Source organism: Amphiura filiformis, chromosome 18 (assembly GCF_039555335.1).
Source record: "Amphiura filiformis chromosome 18, Afil_fr2py, whole genome shotgun sequence".
Taxonomy (NCBI): domain Eukaryota; kingdom Metazoa; phylum Echinodermata; class Ophiuroidea; order Amphilepidida; family Amphiuridae; genus Amphiura; species Amphiura filiformis.
The window spans coordinates 11,223,566-11,249,618 of record NC_092645.1 but is presented as its reverse complement, the minus strand read 5'-3'; the positions used below and the strand labels follow the sequence as shown (position 1 = coordinate 11,249,618).

Sequence of the window (26,053 nt, the reverse complement as noted above, 5' to 3'; positions counted from 1 at the left end):
TTTTGAGCAAGCTTGTTCCGTTTCGTATGCGGCTGGCTTGCGCGAGAAATGCCAGCGGGTAGGGGCAATTGGTAACAAGAAATGTGATTTGAGTGGTATTCAAAAAATATCTGAAAACAACTTACAAGATGCTTTCCATGATATATTAAAACCCGGGTATTCGACTGAGCTATCAGTAGTAAATCTCATCCACAGTGTGTTGGAATAAAATTCCAGTGGTGCTTGCTGACCCAACCCAGTCAATGTACCGTGGTTTACACTGTCTATATCGGTAGGTTGATACTGGGTATACTGCACTCTGTCGTGATTATACTCGAGTTGAAATACGTGGAAGGTGAAGACAAGTCTTGTTGCGCCTGTTACATTGACGAAATATGTGCAATTCGCTGAATTGGGATATAAGTCTGGATAGCCAGGGCTATAGAGGAAACCAGATGGACTGGTAAAGTTGCCACCGCATGGAGAGTCTGTGAAATACGATGTATAATATTATAAAATATTAGCGGATTAGGAAAATACCACATACCGCTGAGGCACCATGTTCGCTTCGGTCCTAAAGCGCTAACGGTAGAAATAGCCATCGGTATACATATCGTGACACCGGTAACGTTATAGGATAAAACTGAATGTGCCGTTTTAGCGTTCCCCGAGTAAAGGTGTGTCATTTACTCAGGGTGATATGCTCTATCGCATTGAAACTGTTATGTAATTTGTTTGAATATTTCCTATAAGTCCAATATAACACTAAAAGTAACGGAATTTTTATAACAATCCAGCCGTGTGGCACGTAACGAAGAGAATGCAAAGTGTGTTACAATAATGTTTGCCATTTCCTGTGTTTGTATTATGTATGTCTATTATAGGTACATGTATGTGTGTGAAGCTGTGCGGAATGGAATGTTTACGCGCCATCTGCTCATTAAAGCATTTTTCACTCTGATGTGGTAGTGACGTCAGTGCGGAATTCATTGGACGCAGCTACAAATTGCTAGCGTTCGCTCAAAGCGCTGGCGTACAGGCGCACGCGCCTAAAACGCCTCATAGATTCCCTCACAAAACAACTGCCTCAACGCTTTAATGTCACTGCCACATTAGGGTTGAAAATGCATCACGGCGTAGTCATTACTTACTAAAACACTTAACTCCTGCATATCTTCTTGAGCCACAACCATCTACGCTGTGTATTACACTATCCCAGTTGCAGTCAGTAAGCGAAACTGAATCTATACCACAACACAAAGTGAAGGAAATGTATAATAATGCAAGTGCATAAATGAGTACATATAAATAAACAAACAAACACATATAAAAAGTAGATAAATAAAGTTTTACTATACTGCAATCCAGAGTGGGAGCACTCTATCATAGTATTAAATAACAAGGCAAGTAAAGAAACCATTATTTGTATGATTGATTTGCTTAGCCTAAAAAATAATACTATGTTTCAAAGCAATTGGCAGTTTAAAAAACGAATGCGGAATGCGGAATAAATAAAATATGAATTTGTCGTTTCAGCTGAAATAGACGAGCTATGAAAACCGAACACGCGCTTGCGCTTTGAGACATGGTATTTTTAGCTTTGCTTTTAGAATTGGGACACTGAAATATCTAACATCATTCTGTGAATTTCTAATACACCAGTATTTATTCATATTTACATCAAAAGTTACTAAGATTGAGATGAATGCAATAATTTTTTATGCAAGAACCTGTGCTTTCAAAATCAAGGAAGAGAATCGTACCCCAATGTTTACTAAGTTTAAATAAACTTAAATTGCGGCTATATGCTACTGATACAAAACCCGAATATTACTCACTGTACTATTTTTAAAACACTTTCTTTGGGAAGATGGTGTTGTGAAGAAACTTAGAATGGGTTAGATTATGAGATGATTACACAATAGCCTTTGTTTTCAAAACCAGTAAACCGAATCTGACGAAAATTTGACAGAAAGTAATTAAAATTTTGCCTATACCCTGACATGGATATTGAAACACGACGGACAGACAAATGTAAATTGAGTGTTTGGAAACAGTAAAGAGATTGACTACCAATAAAAACCACTAGGCATAATACATTATGTTCTTACCAACTGGGCATACGAAGTTATCCAAAATATAACCGTTGGAATCCCATTCATCAAACGCAACAGCTGTCCCATTTTCAAAACCCAAGTACATACAAACCACGGCTGCTTCCACGTCACTCCATGTATGTCCATCATCCTCGTAGCAAACATGTGCCCAACTTTCGCGTAGTATGCCTTCTAGGTGTTCCATTGTCACATACCCCATTTCGTCATTATATCCTTGTTCACCATTGATACGGACACCAGTTATACTGCTCTCGGGAGCGTCTGTTTAAGTTATGAAAAAGAACATTGATCATTAACTTGGCACCTGGTTTATGCCAGATAGGCCATCCTGCTTATGTATTGTGAGTATCCAGTATGATAGCAAATAGCATGTGGTTAATTGTTTTATGTTCACGAGAGGGACACTGTGCTGGTTACTCACGTTAATGATCAATATCCAACTACTATAGATATCGCAATAATGATAGTAAGCCGAAACATGGGATTGATAGAATCGACTTTCGGGAAAGTCGAAGAGCATACGCTACAAATCTTTGCAGCAGGGAGTTTATGGAATTTTTGTTCGAGTAACCTGAGTAAATCCTTTTAGGATTTAAACATTACATTCAGACGAAGTAGGGCCTAAGCCCTAAATAAATCAAGCATAATAATGAACATCATTAGTGCTATCGAAAAATTAAAACGACATGAGCACTATGTAAAGTGTCAGGGGTCGATAGAACATGGAAGTAAAACTACTTGTACTGCCATGAATGGAAGGAGCCATCGGTTCATATCGGGACCATTTGTCGTATCCCACGTCAAGGCAAATCGAATTAAACTTGGTGTCTTAGGTAGCGAACGAACCTTTTGTCGTATCCCACGTCAAGGCAAATCCCAAATCACTACCTGCTCCATTCGTTTGGAAAATAAACCACAATGATGACGTCCTCAGTGAAAATGCACTTGGTGCGAAATAACCAGTAAACGAGCCTATCGCCGCGTCAACACGTGGTTGTTCTCCGATGCCAAAATAGAGGAGATCATTTCCAAACTCCAAAGCGAAGTCATGTAAAATAATCGTTATATGACTAGCACTAGCAACGTTGATAATGTACGAGCAATTACTGAATCCCGGATAAGGTCGTGGATAGTTAGGACTGGTGATGTTACCTACTGGTAGATTGTAGTAACCATGACAGTCGGCGCTATCTATTAAATATGAATACAAAAAATGACCAATTATTGATCTTTACGAGATCTGCAACGACTGGACGAGAAACAACGTGAAAATGGTAACCATGTAATATTCCCTGGGCTTCTACCGTATCAAATCGGTAGATGTGGCATTTAAAAGGGCATTTCGTGATCCACAGCCTCATCCCCCCACTTTTCTGAAAACAAGTTGAGATTTTTATACCACTGGAAACCTCTGCCTACATAATGTTTATTTACAAAATATTTCTTGCAGATTAATCCGTTTAGCAAAGATATCGTGAAATTTGAATTTCGTTCTGGTGCACCAGAACGAAATTACAACGCATTGTCTATGGAGCAGTGTAATACATAATCATGCATAACTCGCAAACGCAAAATCGGAATCAACTGAAATTTTGGGAATAAGCTTTTTCGTAGATATGTACTGAAAAATGTCATAAAAAGAGGATGCTAGGATCACGAAATACTCCTTTAAGACACCAATATCGGTTAAACCTTCATTATGAAGAAACATGTGACTTACTCCTTTATTATGAAGGAACATATATGCAAATATATGCAAATATGTTAGGGTTAGGGGTTAGGGGTTAGGGTTATGTTTAGAGTTAGGGTTAGGGGTCAGATATTATATTTGCATATGTTCCTTCATAATGAAGGATAAACCGAAATATCACCATATGCTAATTAGGGTCAGGGGTTAGGGGTTAGGTTAGGGGTTAAGGTTATGGGTTAGATCTAGAGGTCATTTGTCTTAAATGCCACATTTGCCATCAAATCCATGTGAATTTACAATCGGATCACTCTCGAGGACACATATTTGTGAAATATTTACTTTATGCCTCATCACCCATCAAAAAGACTTCGATTGAAAAATAGATTTTGAATTCAAATTAAAATTTCATAATGACTGTGTTTTATAATGTATCACATAATGATAAATAGCGAATTGTATAATAATAAGTACGGGCGTCATTATTATTTTATAGTAAAAAGACGTGTTTGCCATGGTTTGATGTATGATGCAATATTGAGTAGGTAATCTTTGAGTATTATATATTTAGACAAACAAATAAATAAATAAATAAATAAATAAATAAAAAAATAAAAAAATAAATAAATAAAAAAATAAAAAAAATACAACAGGTAAATCAATTTACTTACTGATGGCTGTCCAAGTGAACTGGAAACCGTAATTGTTTACACTACCATCACTTGTGAAATGAAACCATAGAGTTTGTCACCAGTTCTATAGCGTCTGGAGTGAAGCTTCCAGTTTAAGATACTTCCCCTTCTGTCGTACGTTGAGTGCCAATGCCGTAGTCGAGGAAGTCGTATCCAACCTTAATGACATTCTGTTGAAATGAACAGATAAGTATGGATCGTATTAAAAACGTATGTATTCAAATAAATCTAGATTAAAACAAAATAGAAAAAATCTGTCGGACAACCAAATCCAAACATAAAAAGCTGGCATAGTGGTTTATTCAGGAACGTATTAAAGGAAGCTGAAAGAGATGCAGTGGGCTATTCGATTTGAAATCCATACACCTCATATGTGCTTACTATCGAGCGCTTTTAAAACATGCAAACATGAAGAGCCCCATCCACAAAAGTGTAAAGGGTTTTGAGCTAATCATCGATACACATAGTTATATACGAACAAGTAAACCTGCAAATGTGTGTTTCGACCCCATTAGCTCAGTTGGTAAGCGCCAGACTTTGGTACAATTTCATGTTTTCAAAATCGCTCGATAGTAAGCACATATGCTAACTATCGAGTTTTTACGGTATAGCTATGGAAGACATCACCTCAATCTTCCACACAGGGAATGTGAATTTCTAATGGAAGCTACCTGAATGGGTAACGCCATTTGAAATCTACAACCCATGTGTGGGAGATTAGGGCCATGTCGTCCATAACGGGGACGTTGCTAATAATCACGTATTATATTTCCATTTACAAATCTTGATAAATTATACCGTAAAAACTCGATAGTTAGCATATTATGTGTTCATTATTGAGCGGTTTTGAAAACATGAAATTGTACCAAAGTCTGGCGCTTTACCAACTGAGCCAATGGGGTTGAGACACACATTTGCAGGTTTGCTTGTTCGTATATAACTATGCTCAAAACCCTTTACACTTTTGTGGATGGGGCTCTTCATGTTTGCATGTTTTAAACGCGCTCGGTATGGCATTAACATTATTTAGCCCCCACTTTACCCAATGTTGAAATGACTGGCTACCCAGCAAACACAAAACGTTTTCGACATCATTCGCAAAAGGTTATAAAAGGTTGTCAGAAAACGTTTAAATGTCGAGTTATATAAAAGGTATATTAAGGGTATAAAACGTTTTCATAACATTAAAAGACATTTTTTGATAATCAACTGCTGAGCAAACACAATTTTTTTTTACAGAAAACGTTTAAAATGTCGGGTTATATAAAGGGTATAAAAACGTTTTTATAACATTCCAAAAACATTTTTGAAAACTTGATACAAAACGTTCTAGACAGAATGTTATTTTGGGGTTGAAAAAATATTTTGCGAAAAATGTTTGCACAAAATACTTGCAATAACGTTTTAAAAACGTTTTCATGACCTTTATATAATCCGACATTTAAATGTTATTAAAACGTTTAAAAAAATACATTTTAAGAACATTTGGAAACAATGTTTGCAAAAATAGTTTACAATAACATTTTGAAAACATTTTAAAAATATTGTTGTAGTGTGTTTTATACCAAATGTTTTAAAACGTTTTCATGACCTTTATATAACCTGACATTTTAATGTTATTAAAACGTTTTTACCTAAACCAAAAGCCAAAATACAACTTATTTAAAACGTTTTGTGTTTGCTGGGTATTCCCATATTTAACATACCTCTAAATCGAATGAAAGGAAACTGATGGCAATCCTGTCTGCTGACGGCACACTTATTACATAAACACAATCTGCATCACTTGGATGCCTGCCAGGGTAATTTGGACTTCTGATAACTCCTGATCGACTTGTGAAATTCTGACCACATGGAGTACCCTCCAAGGTTTCTGTTGAGGAAAAGGATTAACGTGTCCTTTATGTGTAACTCTAAATCTGTAATTTCTTCGTATTGTTATTATATCGTGTTTTGTCTACTTTGTTATAAAAAAATGACATGACTGCAATTTATTCCCGTATATCAACTACTGAATATTTTTTGAGATGTATCCTTTCTGAGATGTAGAAAGATTATGTTCCACTTTTAACAGGAAATAAAGTGTTCCGCTTATCTTTATTGGAAATTATAAATGAGTATGCAACACAGTCAATGGCACCCATTACGGACATTTACGGTTACTGTTTACAGGACACACGGTTGTTTGATGGCCTGTAAAACTGAGTCATTTTAAAGAAAAGTTGAACAATGATGGCGCTATTTATATATATCTTGTAAATCTTATTTGCATCTTTGCAAGGGGTAGGCATTCGTAAAATGGTATGAGAACATCAGTAAACAGACTAACAAATGACAAGGGTATTTTCAAAAAACATATTATCATGAAATGTAAGGTATAACTCATATTATTTGGCTAATTTAAATTTAAAATATATGTAAATAGCGCACTTAATGAATGACCAGTTTATAGAATTAAAATTACCACACGAAGCAGAAAAAGATGAATAATTTGATAGAGAAACGAATATGTATGTTAAAATTGCTACAAAATATGTGTATATACAGTTTATTAGTGTGATAGTTGTTGGTATTATTCAGGTCTAGAATTGAACATTATAATAAAAAAATTTTAAAAATAAAATCAATGATCACAACAAACAACCGTGCAATCACCGTTAATCGACAGCGTATCTTAGTTCATAAAGTAGTTCATTCAATGACCCCAAACCATTTCATAATGGTTAAACATATCTGTCTACAAAATTGCCTAGGAGAGTCTAAAATTATCTAGAACTCCACATGTACACGAAATGCCATTTATGGACATTATTTTGTGGACATGTATTGACCTGTATAGACATGTACGGATACTTCTGGACGTTTATGGGCATTGGATATGCATGGCCTGTGGATATTTATAGACATTTATTGATATTAATGGATGTGCAAAATAAACGTTTCAGGGTTTTGGTTGTTCTTAGTGTTAAATTTTCCATAAAATTAGTCACATAGACAGTCTGCCTTTCAGAAAAATTCTGAAAATCACATCGTTCTTTCTTTTATTATAAAATAACTATACCTGACGATTTACTTTAATTAAAAATCTTCCCGCAATTTGTAAGAATATATATTGTATCCCTGATCAACAAATCAGCAGCCGATTAGGGAAAATTATTAAATGGTGTTCAGTATGATAATAAACGTACGTAAGCGTTTTTTAAACTTGATACTATCTACTCCAAGTCCAGTGACACCTCATGCACATTGTCCTAGGTAGGATTAGGCCAATGTTTACTGAAGGGGCATGAAAACAGGCTGCAGACCTGTTATATTGATTTTTTAAAAGTAAAATACTAAAGTCGTGTCCACACGGTCGGACATAAGTGATTTATTACCGGTAATAAGTGACTTATTACCGGTAAGAGTGACTTATGTCCGACCGCGTGAACACGACTTAAAGTGCAGAGAAATTAATGAGGTGTCACTGGAGCTGAAATAGATAATAATATAAGTCGGGTCCACACGGACATAAGTCACTTATTAGAGGTAATAAGTCACTTATTACCGGTAATAAGTCACTTAATGTATGCCCGTATGGACACGACTTTAGATGTATCTTTCAAAACCAAAGAGTACCCCTTTCAATTTCAAAAAAAGAAAGAAAAAAAGGAAAAAAAAGAAAGAAAAAAAAAAGGAAAAAAAAAGAAAGAAAAGAAAAGAAACTAACCAGTACGTGCTTGCCATGATATATAAAATCCTCGTTCACTTATTGTAATATCAGAGGTAAACACGAACCAGGCATATCCACTGTTTATCACCAAAGATGACCACACATTCGATCCCGTCAAATGTTGACCACCTTCAATTAATACGTCAATTGGAACATCTGTTCCGTTCCCATAAAACAGGAAATCGATATCTCTTTCCGTGGAAAAGGTTTCAATAGTGAACTCAATTTGACTTGCGTTGGCTATGCTGAATAAGTAGACACAGTTGGCAAGGTTTGGGTAGTTATTGGGATAATAAGGACTACTGAAGTTTCCTTCCATACTGGTGAAATGCTGTTTACATTCAGTGTCTGCAAAGAAAATAGTGTCAAAATCGTCATTACTGGAGCATTTGGCTTGCCATAGAAGTGTGACGTCACTTTCGGCCATTTTAATCAAATAACTCACGTGGTAACCCAGACAATAATTATTGCAAAACGGATTTGCACCCATGACAATAAAGGGAAACACAACCGTACTGATTTACCAGTATTTCCACACAAGATCACGAACATCTGAAGGTGCATGACTATTAAAATCAATTCTTTTGTTGCGATTTCGGCATTCCTACATGCGGACGAAATAAAGATGACTACAATGGGTTATTCAAGTTGAAATCCATGATGCACCCTCCATGTAAGACATGACATTAATCTCCCATATAATACACGGAGTGTCAATTGCAAATGTTGTAACCTGAATGGGTCACTCCATTTGAAATATGCACCCATTTTATTCGGAAGAATAAGCTCCTGTCGTCCATAGGTTGTATGGATTTCAACTGTAACTGTCATAGCCCAAATTGTCATGCTATAACCCGTGAAATATGCCCTATGCAACTCGCCGTATCAGGGTAACGACCATTTCAAACGGGTTGGACTGAACAAAATTCGATTACCACAAATTGCCCCTATAGACAGTATAACGACAGGTCTACCGTTTGTAGTCATCGGGTTTTCGCGAGTATGAGAAAATCATAACGTCTTAATGGATGGATTTCTCTATCTCGATCTGAACGTGAACTTGCAAAATGTTGTTGCAAAGTGACACGAGCTTGTACAAAATACGCGACCGCCTGCGGTTATCAACGGTTAGCTCAGGCACAACGTCTAATTTGGTCCTGTAGCATTGGGTATGATAGAAAGATTCATCGGTGCCTAACCGGTCACCGATAGCGATATAGGACCAAATTCAATGCGATGCCTTATGCATATGCGTCCAATGCCACATAATAAAGAGGTACGTCACTGATTTTCAGAGTCTGCGGCATGCCCAAAATGGTAGTACAAGATACTGTTACTACTACTATAACTACTACTACTACTAATAATAAATACTCTATTAATAAATACTTACCACTTGTTACCCATGTAAGATTAAACCCAGTATATTCAATACTTCTGTCTGATGTGAAGAGAAGCCATAAACTATCGGTGTAAAACTCTAGTGGTGCTTGATCACCCCAGCCAGACAACGTACCAACATGATCGGTGTCCGTTGTAGTAGCCGGGTTATTGCGATAAAATCTAGAATTGAAAGCATAAAAACCAATAACTAGTAATTTCGGCACCCAGTTGATTGGCTGCTCACGAGATCTGTGGATTGTCGTCTACACTGATGGACTAATGAATAGGCCTTGCACGCACAACACCCATATTGACATTCACTTGGTCATCATAGGCCTGGGCACAGTGTTTGACAATTGACCTTTTCGGTAAATCCCATAAGCCTTTGTGAGTACACCTGAGATGTCGTCATTTGACGTCACACCAATCTGCGCCGATGGGCACATCGTTTATCGAACATCGTTACTGCATATTGCAAGTCGGCGTGATGTCAAATGACGAGTTCTCAGGTGTACTCGCAAAGGCTTATTGGATTTACCGAAAAGGTCAATTGTCAAACACTTTATAAAATTAGACTACAATCATGTTGATGCAATAATTTTTTTTTTTGATTTATTAATTAAAATGTATCACCAATAATGCGATATATTTTTACTCACCGCAAAGTATCATGGGTATGTTCCGTCCTAAATTGTTCAAATGTCATCAGCAGACGTGCAGCTCCAGGAACGTTGATGTGATAGGTACAATTTGAGAGAGGCGGGTACAGAGAAGGAAAATTGGGACTCTGTATGCTACCACTTGTAGTTGTGAAGACTGCATCACATGGGTCGTCTAAAACACGAAAATATATAATTTTTTAAATCTATACCATGGAAAACTATTAGAAACCGAGAATATTGTAAAAGACAAATGAAGATACCACAGACGAAAAGAAGACAAGAACATGCAATCCTTTTAGATGGTTAACCAGCTCTATTCTAAATGATGGAATTTACGGCCCTGCAGATATATGGTTATTTGGTTTGTTAAATTATTGGTGTTTGACGTTAAAATTAATTAGCATACTGCTCACAGGCAGGATTGTGTAATCATATGCTTACATATTTGACTTTACTTAAGGTTAGCAACTATTCTAAAGTGTTGCGATTTGGTAGTTCACAGTATCTTGCGAATGGTAGTGAGCTTTGGAAAAAAATTGCATTGATCATTTCATAGCGAGTGTGTAGAAGAATTCAAATATCACAGATATACTTTTGTAGGTCCTGTGGTTCTTGAGTTATGTTATAAAGAGGGCTGAAGCAACAACACTTTTTTGACAAACATCTAAGTGTTTTTTTTCAATAAAATATTGATTTAGATAATGAAAATGAAAATGAAAAACGACATATTTATTTATGTATTTATTTTATTTTATTTATCTGAACCCCCCCCCAAAAGCTACTAAAAGCATATTCAATAGGCATCAATGCAAATTAATCAAAGCAACTTGCTACAGGTGAGTATGAGTCTCTGATATCGGATGGAATTGTTGACAATAGAACTGGGAATTTAGAGGTAAATTGATTGAAAGTTTCTTTTTACATAATTCTTGTATATTACTTACTAATGCAGCGTACACCCGCATTAAATTTGTCACCACATCCATTTGGGTCATGCATCAGATCCCACGTGCAATTGTTCAAGGAAGTTACCTCTGGAAAGAAAACGTTATATAAACATAAAGAGGCAATAGATTATGTAATACAATGTTCCTGTGATGCTGGCTATTCATAAAAGTAATACCATTGTTTTGAACAACAGGGTACCGCCATTAAAGTCGTGTTTACACGGTCGGAAATAAGTCACTTATTACCGGTAATAAGGCATTTATTACCGGTAATCCTTATTACCGGTAATAAGTGACTTATGTCCGACCGTGTGAAAACGATTTAAGTTGGTGACTGACAAGATATCATATTAATACTTTATTCAAATAGTGTTCACACGGTCGGATGTAAGTCACTTATTACCGGTAGTAAGTCACTATTGTCGGTAATAAGTCACTTATTACCGGTAATAAGTCTCTTATATCCAACCGAGTGAATACGACTATATATACAGGTGAGTATCAAAATGACCAGAAGAAAGTCATGTGTAAGCGCACCACTCAAAAATGTGGTACTATTTTTATTACACAACCCAGGGCAGGTGTTCAAGTAGCTCCAACAACCCTATGTAATTCCAAGGTGGCGCGCAAGGTGGTTTGTCAATCGTCAATATCAAACTTGAGATGAACTAAATTAGCCTATATTTATTTATAGGTTAATAAATGCGTTTCACTTGCTGGGAGTGAACTGGTACAAAATACTGCGATATTGATGCGTCTAATGCACGAACACCTCAGTACGCATGCATTATTTGTACAATTTCACTCCCAGTAGGGGCCGTCCATAATTTTCGCCATTTTCACTTACGTACAAAGCGTACGTAAGAGGGAGGGAGGGGGTAAAAACCCTGAACATAAGAAACGTAAGAAAAATGGCGATTTGTTTGAGCAATAAAAAAATGAAAGTGAAAAATTATGGTATTTTCCATTAGTTTATTCATAAGTTATAACCAATTGACCTAAAATTGTTCAATTCGTTCTAACAATTTCTATAACATGCCATGCAAACAATGATTTTCTCTTTATTTTAGAGTCTATGCACAGTGGTCCTTTTTTACATTATGCTTAATTTTATTTCATACCAAAATACATTAAGAAAATATTTCTATCTGCGATAGGATCAATGGCAGCAGAGGCTCAAGTGTGGATTGTCACTGTTGCGACAAAAGACATGAAACGCATATAGTCTAAATTGCAAGAATATACACCAAATATGCCAAAAGGAAGTCCCCCTGGTTCCCCTATATATGATGTGATCCCGGGGGTTCTTAGTGGAAAAGAGAGTATTGGGGTGTTCGGTAGATTTTGGGGTGCATTGGTCTTTTAGTTAAGATTCGGGCTGCATTTTAAGCTATATTTTAATTTATTGATGGCTCTCGTTTTCATGAAAATATGGTTTAAAAGGTTTCTAAACTTATCTGTAAAAATATTAATCCAGAACCAACTGTTCTCCTGGAACACTAGCCCTAACCCTAATCAAACCGTAACCTAAACTCTAACCAAAACCCCAACCCAACATCTCAATTTTGCTATAAGTAGTACTCGAAATACTTCGCCATTTTATTTGTACGTAACTCGAGGGAGGGAGGGGGGTAAAAAGTTACGTACGCTTTGTACGTAAGTGAAAACGGCGAAAATTATGGACAGCCCCTGTAAAGTGATACGCATTTACCAATAAATAAATATAGGTCACTTTGGTTCATCTCAAGTTTGATATTGACGATCGTGTGCGTATAATTAATTGCAAAAAAATAAGCGTGTGGCACAGCGTAAAAAGCATTGATGACACTTTCGAACTTGATGTGAAAAAAATATGACCTGAAACATGACGTTATGTCGTACCTGCACCGCATTGGAAGTTGTGCAGCACCCAACTACTCTCAGGGTCTATAGCAATACTAGTAGCCTCTCCATCTCCGAATCCGTGATATCGGCAGATTAATTTGGCCTCGATGTCACTCCAATCGCCATTATTGCCTGTATAGCATATATGTGCCCACGAGGATCCACTATCTGTCAAACCTTGCACACGTACTATTCCTGTTGCAACCTCAACCCCAGAACCATCGGCGGTGATCGATACATCGGTTATCTGTGTTTCTGGTGCTTCTGTTGAAAATAAATTGAGAAGAGTAAACCATGTTAAAAAGTAATTGAAAAGGAAAACAGTACCCTGAACAAACATGTCATGAAAATGAACAAGTATGAATTCCGCGTTCCTGTTCCAGGTCTTGCCGTCTAAATTTCAAAGGCGAGTGGTCAATCTCTCGCTACCTTGATGCTAGGCGAGTAATCAAATCACTCGCTAGTGGTCGAATCACTCGCTAGTGGTCGAATCACTCTCTGGGTCTGAAAGAGCAATCAGTATGACACACTTACACACTCTGACATCCTGTCTTTCAGAAATCAAGACTAGTTTATTACGATAATACATTGGAAGTGCTAAAACTTGAATGTAATTTAGATTCAATTTGGGTGATTCGCAGCGAGCGATATTTATTGTCTATGGTGAGTGGAAACTCGCTCGCTAATTGAGTTTGGGCGAGCAGTGGCGAGCGAGAGCGATCGCTCGCCTCAAACGGCAAGGCCTGCTGTTCAAATGATTTGATTGGTGAAATCGCAATTACTTGAATTTGAAATTATTGAAGTTTTCTAATTGTATTTACTAATATTAATATTGAAAAGGCAGATTAATATAATTATTAAGAATATTAATTCCACGATTATTGTTTCTCATATATAAAATCAACAGTAGACCAACAGGTATTTGCGATATATATGTATAACATAGCAAATAAGAATAATATGTCATTCAATGGACTATTCTATTTGGAATCCGGGGCGGGAGCTACTCCCATTGTGGCCTGTACACCATCCGCGATAATCAACTTTTGAAAAGCACCCTAAACAAGGATTTCACCCCTGGCTAAAACGATACCCTAAACAGGTAACACGCGCCCCTAAACAGGGATTTTATTCCTTGCATCAAATTTCATACCCTAAATTTCATTTCCGCGTATTAGCAATTGCAATTTTGCTACCCTTTTTTCAATTTGTCATGTTTTTGACACCCTAAACACGATACGCGCGTATCGTGCCTACCCACGAAAAACTACCCTTTTTACGCGTTTTCATTATCGCGGATGGTGTACAGGCCACAATGGGAGCGACCCCTCGGGTTTGGAATCCACAATCCTCCCGAAGAAGATTTAGAACACCTTCCACAGAGCCTGAGTATGGGTTTCATGGGGAAAATTGGTAACTTTCAAATACTATTTGTGGAAGACATAGGTAAAACCATTAGCAGAAGGTGTATAATTGTAAAATAATTAACCCTATAACTAATTCCTTTTGTGGAAGACATTCTTAAATGTTCTAGTTTTGGTGTTCTTGCCACAAAGGGGGGGGGGGGCAAACTAGGGGGCAAGAAAAAGTTGGGGGGGGGGGGGGCATATGCCCTATTGCCACCCCGTAGCGCTGCCACTGGGTATGGCAAATTGCAAATGGAACAGTTCAATTTAGAACAAACCTGTTGATGTATCCCAAGTAAAATTGAATCCTTGATAATTTATCGATCCATCGCTTATGAATATAAACCAGGCTGCTGATGAAGGGATTCCAAATGAATCAGAAATCCTTGAACCCGTAAAGGCAAGCAGACTGTGTTCTATAGATGGCACTGTTCCTACTCCGTAGTAAAGGAAATCATGTCGATATTCCAGCTTGAAATCGTGAAAGGTTATCGCAATATGCTCCACATCCGGGATGTCTAGAATGTAGGTACAGTTAGTAAAGGCTGGGTACTCATTGGGGTAGTTGGTACTGGTTATGCTGCCTGTCGTACTTGTGTATCGGTAAGAACACAGTGGTAAATCTGTAGAGAGTAAGATATTGTAAACTTGTTAAACATAATAATAGCTAGCCACACACATGAAGTGTAACTGTAAGTCATAATGTACGATTTCCATCGATTTTAATTTTAATTTGTTTACCCAAACTGCTGAAGTAATATTATTAATACCTGCCAGGAAGGGTTGCTGCCCATTTTAAGCTGAACAACATTTTTTTTGCATCACAGGCACGCGGCGAGTGGCATGATGGTCGAAGAGAGCCGGCAAAACCGCTCGGCCGTATGGCATTTTCCATATACTCGGTTAGTTTTGTGGGGTTCATTATCGAACCCCAACAGTTTTAGTTTATTTATTAATTAACATAGGCCTATTTGTTTGTGAAATTTCAAGCGTTTTAAAATTTCAAAATAAGCCCATTCAATTACACGGTTGACGACGGAAATTTACTTAACCTGGTAACAGGTGCAGAATGGGCGTAACATTTTTGTGCGCGTGCTTCATGTAATGATTGGTCTTCATTCGATGCTGGACTTCGACTGTTGGTTAATGGTCTGCATATTTATTATCTATGATCACCACTTACCAAAAGCTTCCCAGGTTAGCAAGAATCCATAATTATTAAGGGAACTATCGCTAAAAAACCGAAACCACATCGTGCCACTGCCGAGTATGAACGGATCTGGAACAATGCTTCCTGTCAAGCTATCTGAAGGTGAGGATGTTTCAGGATTTGTTCCCACCCCAAACACTAGGTAATCATACTCATATTCAACATCGAAGCTGTAAGAGATTAAAAATTATTTGAGTCATAATTTATTCTATTATAGATTTTATTTTATTTTTTCACGGACGAAACCGACGATGCGATTGAAAACTTCAGTCCTCAGATGGTTTGTGATGCAAATGACCTGAAGTTACCGATATTCAAGGTCATTTGCATCACAGCCCAGCTGAAGAATGACGGTTTCAGTTGCAACGTCGGTTTTGTCCGTGAAAAATTGGTATGCCTGGTTGATCAGATTTAAATTAAATCTTAATTTCAACATACGATCGCATTAAAAAACAAAACAAAAAACAAATATATATGACCGCATTTTTAGTCCAAGCGTATATTTACATTAAGACAAGGATTTTACTAATGTAATCAAGGAGACGTATTTGAAACCATTTATCAGGTGGATTGTGTTTTTAACGTCATTATGACAAAAATACGTGATATGTTCATGTCATGGCAAACTCAATTACGTCATGGGTATATATTGAAAACGAATCTGATACAATAATGCATTACCATTTCGAGGTAATTAATTGATTAGCCTTACGATCGGAATAGTTTGATATCCATTTCATAACCCCCTGAGTACTACCTGCCGATCTAACATTGCCTCTGATTGGTCAATTACATGATATCTTCACTTTAATCACCAATCAGATTGGAGCTTTGCAAATAATTCACCCCAATTTTTTTGTGTGGTATTCTAACAATGTTGCTGATTGGTCCAATTGATAATGAAGTGGTTAATCTAACATTTTTACCTATGGAAGGTGATATTGATGGCAGTAGCTGTAGGTACACTGATGATATAGTCGCAGGAAGCATACACTGGGTAACGGTTTGGATAATTCGGGCTAGAGATGGTACCAGAAAAACTGTTAAATGTACCACCGCAGTTCGTACCTGAATAATAAGAAAGAAGAAATAAGAAAATTGAGTTCGGACTAGTATAAATAATTGTACCAGACGACCTTATAAATGTACCACGGCAATTCGTACCTGTATGATAAGGAAGAGTCAAATATTATAAAGGTTGAGGTTTGGCTACTAACGGTACCAAATGTACCACTGCAGTTCATACCGGATTATAAGAAAGAGCTAGAGACAAAGATTGAGGCAGAGAAAGATTATATTCGGACAATGGTACAAGAAGAACTGGTAGATATACCACCGCAGTTCGTACCTGGATTATAAGAAAGAGACAAAGGTTTTGACAGAAAAAGCTATTTCTAACACAAGAACGGGTAAATTTCCCACCTCAATTATACCTAATAAAGAGACCGATGTAGAGGCAATCGAATGAATGAAATGAATGAAATGAATGAAATGAACGAAATGAACGAAATGAACGAAATGAACGAAATGAACGAAATGAATGAAATGAATGAAATGAATGAAATGAATGAAATGAATGAAATGAATGAAATGAATGAAATGAATGAACTGAATGAACTGAATGAAATGAATGAAATGGATGAAATGGATGGATGAAATGGATGAAATGGATGAAATGGATGAAATGTATGAAATGTATGTAATGGATGAAATGGATGAAACGAATGAAACGAATGAAACGAATGAAACGAATGAAGTGAATGAAATGAATGAAATGAATGAAATGAATGAAATGAATGAAATGAATGAAATGAATGAAATGAATGAAATGAATGAAATGAATGAAATGAATGAAATAAACGAATGAAACGAATGAAACGAATGAAGTGAATGAAATGAATGAAATGAATGAAATGAATGAAATGAATGAAATGAATGAAATGAATGAAATGAATGAAATGAATGAAATGAATGAAATGAATGAAATGACAGATTAAATTAGATACAGACATGTTGTTTATTAGCTGTGTGCAGACTCTTTCTTTCAATATTTAAGATGGAACTTTTAATAGGTGATACAGAAACTGTAACTGGCTTCGTGTTTTTTGTTTTTGTATCAAAAAATCAAAACATGAATATTGAGAATGAAATAGAAATTTGTCCTATCAGATACACTTTGTCTGTTTCAAAACACATGATTCAATGGGAAATTCAAGTGCCAGTTGCAACCCTAGAGACACAACACTTTTGCAATGACTTACGAGATTATCTGAGGAATCGGATATTAACGTTTGTACACTATTTTTGTGGGATCTGAGAGTACACCAGACATATCGAATGTCATTGAAATTCTTGGTTGAAATTACATCAGGTACATTTGTCGGTTTTTAAATTTTTTTTTGTGCATGTAATAATGAAGATAACATATTCAAATCAATATTAATTGTAATATTTTGGCCTAAATACAATTTGTTTGGAAAGATACGGCTTTCGAAAGGACTGGAGTGCAGTTAGTCTATACCGACGAGTGTGTGAATATTACGTAGTCAATTCACTATACACGGTGAATGGGAGATGTCCTCGAACTTTTTCTAATGTTATATCGTGTATTTAAATAAATCAAAATTATTTGATATCAGAAGGATATTCTTCGTATTCAGAATGCAATTCTGCAATTTGATATGCCTGATGTGCTCTCATGCCCCTACAAAAATACTGTGCAATGGTACCGACCCCTTAATTCTATTGCATCTGAATAAAATAGTTTCTTGCAAATTTAAAGACATCTTCATATCTCAGCATTGTAATGTTTAAAGCAATATAGTTCTCATTTCATGTGTATAAAAATATGGTACAAGAATGAAATTCACCTATATCCATAATACTACCTCCAGAAATACCAAGAGCCATGTCTAGTAGAAAAATTGTGTAATGAACCAACATTATGACGAGTCTTTTACCGCGGAGTATAAAAACAAACCAAGTTACTCTCTTTTCTTCAAATCCTGTGTCACTGTTGACTACAACATCGCCTGAACTAAACAAACAGCTGGAAAATGCATTCAAATTGTGCTAATTCATGCATGTATTATGGCTATACTTTGCTAAAAATACTGCGCACACAATATAGCCGAACACTTAAAACAAAAGCAATATCGTAAAGTCACTATACCTAAATTACCAAATAAATTAATCTATAGATTGTTATGCGTAGTTTGATACCTCTTTTTATCCTCGATGCGCGTTTATTTCCCAAAGTTATACCGAATTGAATGGAAAAGAGAACATTTCGAAAGTGACAAATTTGGGCTATTTCCACCTGAAGGGGGATTCCTACCGGATATTATAATGGGCTTATTATAGCATGACAGATCAACACTCACTCACCTTTTGTAAATAAATAAATAAAAAAAAAAAAAAAAAAAAAAAAAAATAAATAAATAAATAAATAAATAAATAAATAAATAAATAAATAAATAAATAAATAAATAAATAAATAAATAAATAAATAAATAAATAAATAAATAAATAAATAAATAAATAAATAAATAAATAAATATTAATCAATACATAAAATGATAAAACAATACATATATCTGTATGTTAAATATATTTTGGAATAAATAATACATAATTATTTCAAAAATGCACCATTTATTAAAAAAGATTATATCAAAGTATTAAATTGATTCTAACAAATCGAAAACAACCACATTTTGGCCTCAGTCATTCGACCTGCGATAAATCTAAACCTGATCATTTGAAGTATTATGACAATTTGCAAAATCTTTTTAGTTCGTATCAATCACATTGCCTTAATTTAGGATATATGCCTATATAAATTATAAGTCAATGAGCATTTTCTTTGTAAAACATTAGGCGGAGGCGCCCTACTTAATGTTTTGGCCATTTAATTATTTGATCAATTTTTCACTCGGGTAAGTCGGATGGAAAATAAAGAAAACATTTAAATTTAAAAATGTGCAAAGAGAGCTGTTTGGTTTTACAGTAAAAACAAATAACAAAAGCAAACAAAGATCATCCAAAAATCCAAAATTCTGCTTGCGTACTTACTAGAACAATTTGCCCCAGCATATAGCTTAGATCCACATCCCACATCAGTCGTCGTGGCATCTCCATAACGACACTCTGCTAACGATAATTCACCTTTTAAAATAAAAGTTGATATGGTATGATTAAGCCGTATAAGCAGTATGATGTCTTTTCGAGATGAGTGTAAGTAATTAATATTATTTGAAATTGAAATGAATAATCAAGCACAAACCTACCTCCGTAACACTCAAAGTCAAATATGACTACTTCAGGTAGGAATGCAATATCCTCTTCAGTCAGTACCACAGCTTCACCATCCAAATACTCCAGATGTCGGCAGGTCACACTTGCCTCAACTGATGACCAGTTTCCATTGGTGCCTTGGTAGCATATAGCCGCCTCTTCATCTCCTGATAAACCCAAAATGGACACCGCACCAGACTCGGATAGAATTACATCGGTGATTTCTTCAAGGGAAATATAATTTACATAATAGTTGTAAAGTTGCTTATAATGACAATATTTTGCACGTTGTGATTAATTTTGCCTCCTATCATACCATCCAATCATATCGGAAAGCAAATTATTTTGTGAGAAAGAAATAGTTGGCTTACTGATTTTACTACTATTACTAACTTTCTAATTCATACAATGTCGTAATTTCCCCATCCATTTGTTTACAAAATTTAAGGTATCATTTTGAGATTTAAAAAAAAGTAGTAATCAGCTATTTTGCAGAATACAATTAAAATTTCAAACTTACGTGAAATTGTCAAACTTGGTATCACGAGAAGTATTGTAATAATCTTACTCAACATCTTGATTGAATCTAGACCTGCATACACATACATAATCATATCTGATACTGACGATTCCAAAGATTCGCACAATCGAATAATATATTTAGCTTATTTTATTATTCATAATTCAGTCGCAAAGGTAAGCGATTACAATTAACCAATGTAATAGTTTGTAGTATTTACTCTGGGAAAGACATTCCAGTTCATAGGACCACAGTAGATATCCAACAAAAGTAAGAACATGGTGAAAGTTCGGATGAAAAAATACCTTTTATTGATGGCTGCCTTGAAAAAGATTTTAAAAAATGACAAATTGTATTCACCTATATATAATTACGAACCATTTGATCTTTGCTGTGATTATGAACAGAAATCTTCAAAGAAGTCGGGGAATTTTAATTGGATTGTTCCAAAGGAATAAAAAATGAAGGAACCGCATGGACAACAGTTTGTTGCATTTTCTGATTAAAATCAATTAACTTATCTCCAAGGGTATAATAATGTTTGTTTAAGTTGTTGACATAACTTAATAAATTACCGTATTGGTCCGAGTATAGTCCCACTCGCTTTTTTAAAATAATTTTTTTTCGGTTTTGGAGTGTCCCTGGACCTAGACCTAGATGCTAGGATCGTTCATGGTTGACCTAAAAAAAAAGAATCAGGATGTTTTGTATTTTAAAATATGAAAATTGATAATTTGTATTCATGTCATACTCTATTAATGATTTCAAAATCCATTGAATTGGAATGCATTTTGGTAATAAATTTGTGTTCTGCCAAAGGGCTTATAATTCTTTCAAACAGAATCTAAAGATTGATACTTTACTTTTTGTAATACAAATGGGAGAATTACGACATTGTATGGATTCGAAAGTTTGCAAATGAGCAATTTTTATCTGCTAATATAAATTGCCTTCCGGGCCAAAATGGTCGTGATATACCAGATGGTAAAACAGAAGAAGGCAATATTAATCACAATGTGGTGATTTTTAGAAATATAAACAACGTTTTAACTATTATGTAAATTATGCTTCCCTTTAAGAAATCACTGATGTAATTCTGTCTGAGTCTGGTGCGGTGTCCGTTTTGGGTTTATCAGGAGACACAGGAGTGGCTATATGCTACCAAGGTACAAATTGAAACTGGACTTAAGTTAAGGCAATCGTGGTAAGTGGGACATTTGGGATATTTGGTGTATTTGGGATAATATTTAGCATGAATTATAATTTAAAAAGAACGACAATGCATTACAGATCTTGTTTAAACAATTATATTTCAATTAACTGTAAATAGTGACGTATCTAGAATGTCACATGGCAGCTATGCATTACAATGCTTAGTCGAGTCAAATATTGAGCTTGGCTGGGTACGTGTATGACGAGTGTGGGATACTTTTGAAAGTTAATTAAGTATTAAACCACTCATTGTTCAAAATTAGTATGCGTGTACGAGTAATTTCACAATGTCAATAAAGTTTATTCGGTGTAGTTTCTTCCCATGTCTTCAATTATTGTTTTAATATTTCTACTTCAGAAATCACAAGAAAGAATTCTCAAAACCATATCAAAATATAACTAGTTTGTTTGGACTCGGATCAAAGCAAATATCACTTTAATCACGTGAATAAAAGTACTATACAAAATTAACAGACTTTCGAAAATTATGACTATTAAAACATTCAAGCTTGACGTTTAAAATGAATACCACTGCTTGAATTTGACAAAATTTTACAAGCACGAAAAAAACCTTGGCAAAGCATGAAAACTACACTGTAAAAATTCACAGTTAATACTTTTTAAACATTTCAATGCGTTTATTTATGTTCTTTACACGTACAAGTATAAACACTTCAATGCGTTTATTTATGTTCTTTACATTTTTTTACATTGTATCAAGTGCAAAAGAGTTAATAGATTCAAATGCGCTATTCCATGTAAAATCCACATTACCCCTGTGGAAGATTTAACAAATATCTTCCACAGGGGGAGTATGAGTTTCAAATGGAATGAACACATTAGTCAGTTCCATTAGAATTTCATACACCTTCTGAGAAAGATTGAACCTGAATCTTCCACAGAGGGAGGTTGAGTTTCAAATGGAATAGCCCAACTCACCATTATTCTGATGTGTTCATTATATTTGAAATTCATACTCCCCCTGTGAAAGATATTTCCAAAATCATCCACAGGGGGAGTGTGGATTTTAAATGGAATAGCCCAATTCACCCGACTCTACTCTTTTATATAATTTGATATTGATAAAGGAAAAGTGATAGTTTTTGTCCAATGTGATTCTACAACATAAACCAACTATACCTCATGTTTAACTGAAAATAATAATATTTAGTGATATCTATAATAGATAAAAATTAAAGATAGATGAAATTATCTTCTAAACATTGTGTTTGGTTACGCGTTGAAGTTGTTTGGTTTCTGTAAGGGATCGGTCACCCACCCTCTGCATACGAGGAATGTCCTTTTGATAATAAATATTTTTGATTTTTTGAAATTCGACATCTTGGACATTTATCAGTCCTCGAAGTAAGCTTTATATATCTAATGATATGTACTTTAAAGGGGGTACTACACCTCTGCCCAATTTTGTGCCTATTTTTGCATTTTTGCATTATAGGGGCAAGGACTACAACTACTGCACTGGAAATTTTATATCAGCACAGACAACAGTTTTGGAGTTACAATCAAAAATGACGGAAAACCAATAAAAGATCAATAAACCAATAACTACTTGCCTTGAGTTGCTGAATTTTCCTTGTAGTCCTTGCACCTATAATCTCACCTGTCACCAATGTGCTATAATTTTTGAGAAAAATGCACAAATATGCACAAAATTAGCCAGGGGTGTAGTACCCCCTTTAAGTGTTGACGTATCGTATTGAAGATATAGGGCATACATTAAGTTTCATAAAAGACTTAAAAATATTAGGTCTTTTGGGAAACTTAATGTGTATTTCCATGTTCAATTATTTGATATCAAAAGGACATTCCTCGTCTTCATATGAAATTTGGTGTATCTGATGTGTTCTCAGGTCCCATAAAAATACGCTGTAAAGGTGGGTGACCGAGTCCTTAAACAAGAAAAAACTTTTCAACATATTTGTCACTGTGGGAAATGTAACATTGTGTGTTTTTTGTATTGTATAACGGTTACTTACTCGTTAATAATATGATTATCTAATCAAGCAAATAAATATGTTTCAATATTGGTCTCATACTTAGTCAAATCCATGAGCCACGTGGGAAATATTAAAATTTTCGTCTAATATACTTACCGATAGGTCGGGGGGGGGGGAGGTGTTAAAACGAAAATAATAATAATAAAAAGACATCAATCAATGACGCATAAATATTTGAAACATGTCTGCCAAAAGAAGGCGCATTTATTTCAATTTATCATAATAAGGGGGCGGCTGTCATTTTCTTCGGAAGGGGGCGGGTCATATATATACAGGGGGGGTCATAGAATTTTTAGGCCAAAATTTTTACACCAAAATGGGGGGGGGGTAAAAAAGAATTATTAAGGGCTGGTGACTCAAATTTTCGAGCGCTGCGCGCCCATTTTTTAAAGTTAAGATCAAAATGTACGCAAAATATTTAGTTACTCAAAAAATTTTTGCGCTCCACGCGCCTTCTTTATACTTCGCATAATTTTTTTACACACTTGGCGCCTTAGTTCCAGCGATGAATAATTTGTCGTCAATCTGTGTAGGCGGAAGGGGGGGGGGGGGGGGGTAAAAAAAATGTTCGACCCGGGGGAGGGGGGGGGGGTTCCAACATATTCATAAAGCAGTAATTTTAACATACCTGATAATTCCCATTTTACTGGTTCGGGAGGGGACTATGAAATGATCACTCAAGGAATGAAATGAAATGAATGGTACATGTGTGTGTGACACAAGTATTAACCCTTCATCGTTTGATGATTTCTCCCAGATTATTTGATGGATTTAGATGGAACTGAAATGAAACATTGACCCTTCGCATTGAAGGTACATACACATTTGTGTAAAATGTGTATCTTTAATACGAAAGGTCAAAGTTTTTAAATGATCGTCGGTTTTTCTCCCCGCTACATAAACTTTCATTATATGTATAAAGTTTACATGGAGGACTATTAAATATCAAAAATATCAATTTTTAATATATAATTTGCCATATATAACAAACAAACAAACAAACAAACAAACAAACAAACAAACAAACAAACAAACAAACAAACAAACAAACAAACCCAACAAAAACAAAAAAAAACACACAAAAAAACCATACAATATAGGTCTGCTACAAACGACATGTAATTATTTTTCTTATAAAACATTCTATCGTCAATTTTGATATGTTAATGTTCTGTTATATATTATATTATTATAGGTGTGCAGGTTTTGGAAATAATTTACGCCACCATAAAGTAACTGAATTCCGACTAACTGTCAGCATTAGATGGCGTAGTATGTATTTACTGGCGCATGGAAATTCAGTAACAAAATGTTAGTATTTAATAAAAATTTAAAGCAGCAATAATCTTGCTGTATCAGTTGGCAGAAAACCCAAAAGACTAGTTTTTTTTTTTTTTTATTCTTAAAGTGCTAATAGCGTTAACAGCTCGCATACTACGTAGGTCATTAATCAAAATTACAATTTTTCTATTTCCATTTCTATTTCTTAACCTTTTTTGTAACACATCACAACCGGTTTTTCTCCCAGCTACATAAACTTTCATTAGATGTATAAAGTTTACTTCGAGGACTATTTTAATCAAAAATATCAATTTTTAATATATAATTTGCCATATATAACAAACAAACAAACAAACAAACAAACAAAACCCCAACAAAAACCAAAAAAACAACAAACATACAATATAGGTCTGCTATAAACGTCGTGTAATTATTTCTTATAAAACATTGTATCGTCAATTTTGACATGTTAATGTTCTGTTATATATTATATTATTATGTGCAGGTTTTGGAAATAATTTACGCCACCATAAAGTAACTGAATTCCGACTAACTGTCAGCATTAGATGGCGTAGTAAGCGTGTTATGAGTCAGCTGTATGGTGAGAAACACGCTTTAAATCAAATGTATTTACTGGTGCACGGAAATTCAAACAGTAACAAAATGTTAGTAGGCTATATAATAAAAATTTAAAGCAGCAATAATCTTGCTGTATTAGTTGGCAGAAAACCCAAAAGACTAGTTTAATATTATTTTTTAAAATCTTAAACAGTTAATAGCGTTAACAGTTTGCATACTACGTAGGTCATTAATCAAAATTACAATTATTCTATTTCCATTTCTATTTCTTAACCTTTTTGCAACACATCACAACCGTTACTTTGGCATTGGACATGCACCATCAATCTTTGCCCGACTTAAATATCGCCATCTACGGTATACCCCGGTAACATCTAGAGGTTTTTATCCGTACTCATAATTCGCTTATGACGACTGGGATGGGATGAGATTTCAACTAACACTAAACGATCTACTCATTTTGGAATA

The 26,053-nt window shown here is 35.2% G+C and overlaps 3 protein-coding genes across 3 annotated transcripts in view; all 3 read right to left on the bottom strand.

The window, feature by feature from the left end:
- LOC140138966 (scavenger receptor cysteine-rich domain-containing protein DMBT1-like) overlaps positions 1-4,507 on the bottom strand; it is a 10,970-nt gene extending 6,463 nt beyond the window's left edge. Inside the window, exons 1-5 of the mRNA XM_072160747.1 lie at positions 4,455-4,507; positions 2,943-3,287; positions 2,091-2,357; positions 1,131-1,223; positions 126-467 (exon numbers count right to left, since the gene is read on the bottom strand). Coding sequence (XP_072016848.1) covers positions 126-467; positions 1,131-1,223; positions 2,091-2,295 — 640 coding nt within the window. The 5' untranslated portion in view covers positions 2,296-2,357; positions 2,943-3,287; positions 4,455-4,507. The remainder of the gene's footprint in view (positions 1-125; positions 468-1,130; positions 1,224-2,090; positions 2,358-2,942; positions 3,288-4,454) is intronic.
- A 40-nt stretch (positions 4,508-4,547) lies between these two features.
- LOC140139367 (neuropilin-2-like) lies at positions 4,548-8,530 on the bottom strand. The gene is made up of 3 exons (XM_072161140.1): positions 8,185-8,530; positions 6,182-6,348; positions 4,548-4,633 (listed from the first exon to the last, which is right to left on the bottom strand). The coding sequence occupies exons 1-3, from the start codon at positions 8,504-8,506 to the stop codon at positions 4,568-4,570; spliced, it is 555 nt and encodes a 184-aa protein (XP_072017241.1). The 5' UTR covers positions 8,507-8,530; the 3' UTR covers positions 4,548-4,567.
- Positions 8,531-9,428: 898 nt separating this feature from the next.
- Positions 9,429-20,583, bottom strand: LOC140138965 (tolloid-like protein 2). The gene is made up of 10 exons (XM_072160746.1): positions 20,496-20,583; positions 19,969-20,199; positions 19,754-19,846; positions 16,606-16,747; positions 15,653-15,849; positions 14,748-15,092; positions 13,061-13,327; positions 11,177-11,266; positions 10,230-10,404; positions 9,429-9,750 (listed from the first exon to the last, which is right to left on the bottom strand). Exons 1-10 carry the CDS (start codon positions 20,581-20,583, stop codon positions 9,429-9,431), a joined length of 1,950 nt encoding a protein of 649 aa, XP_072016847.1.
- Between the last annotated feature and the right edge of the window lie 5,470 nt (positions 20,584-26,053).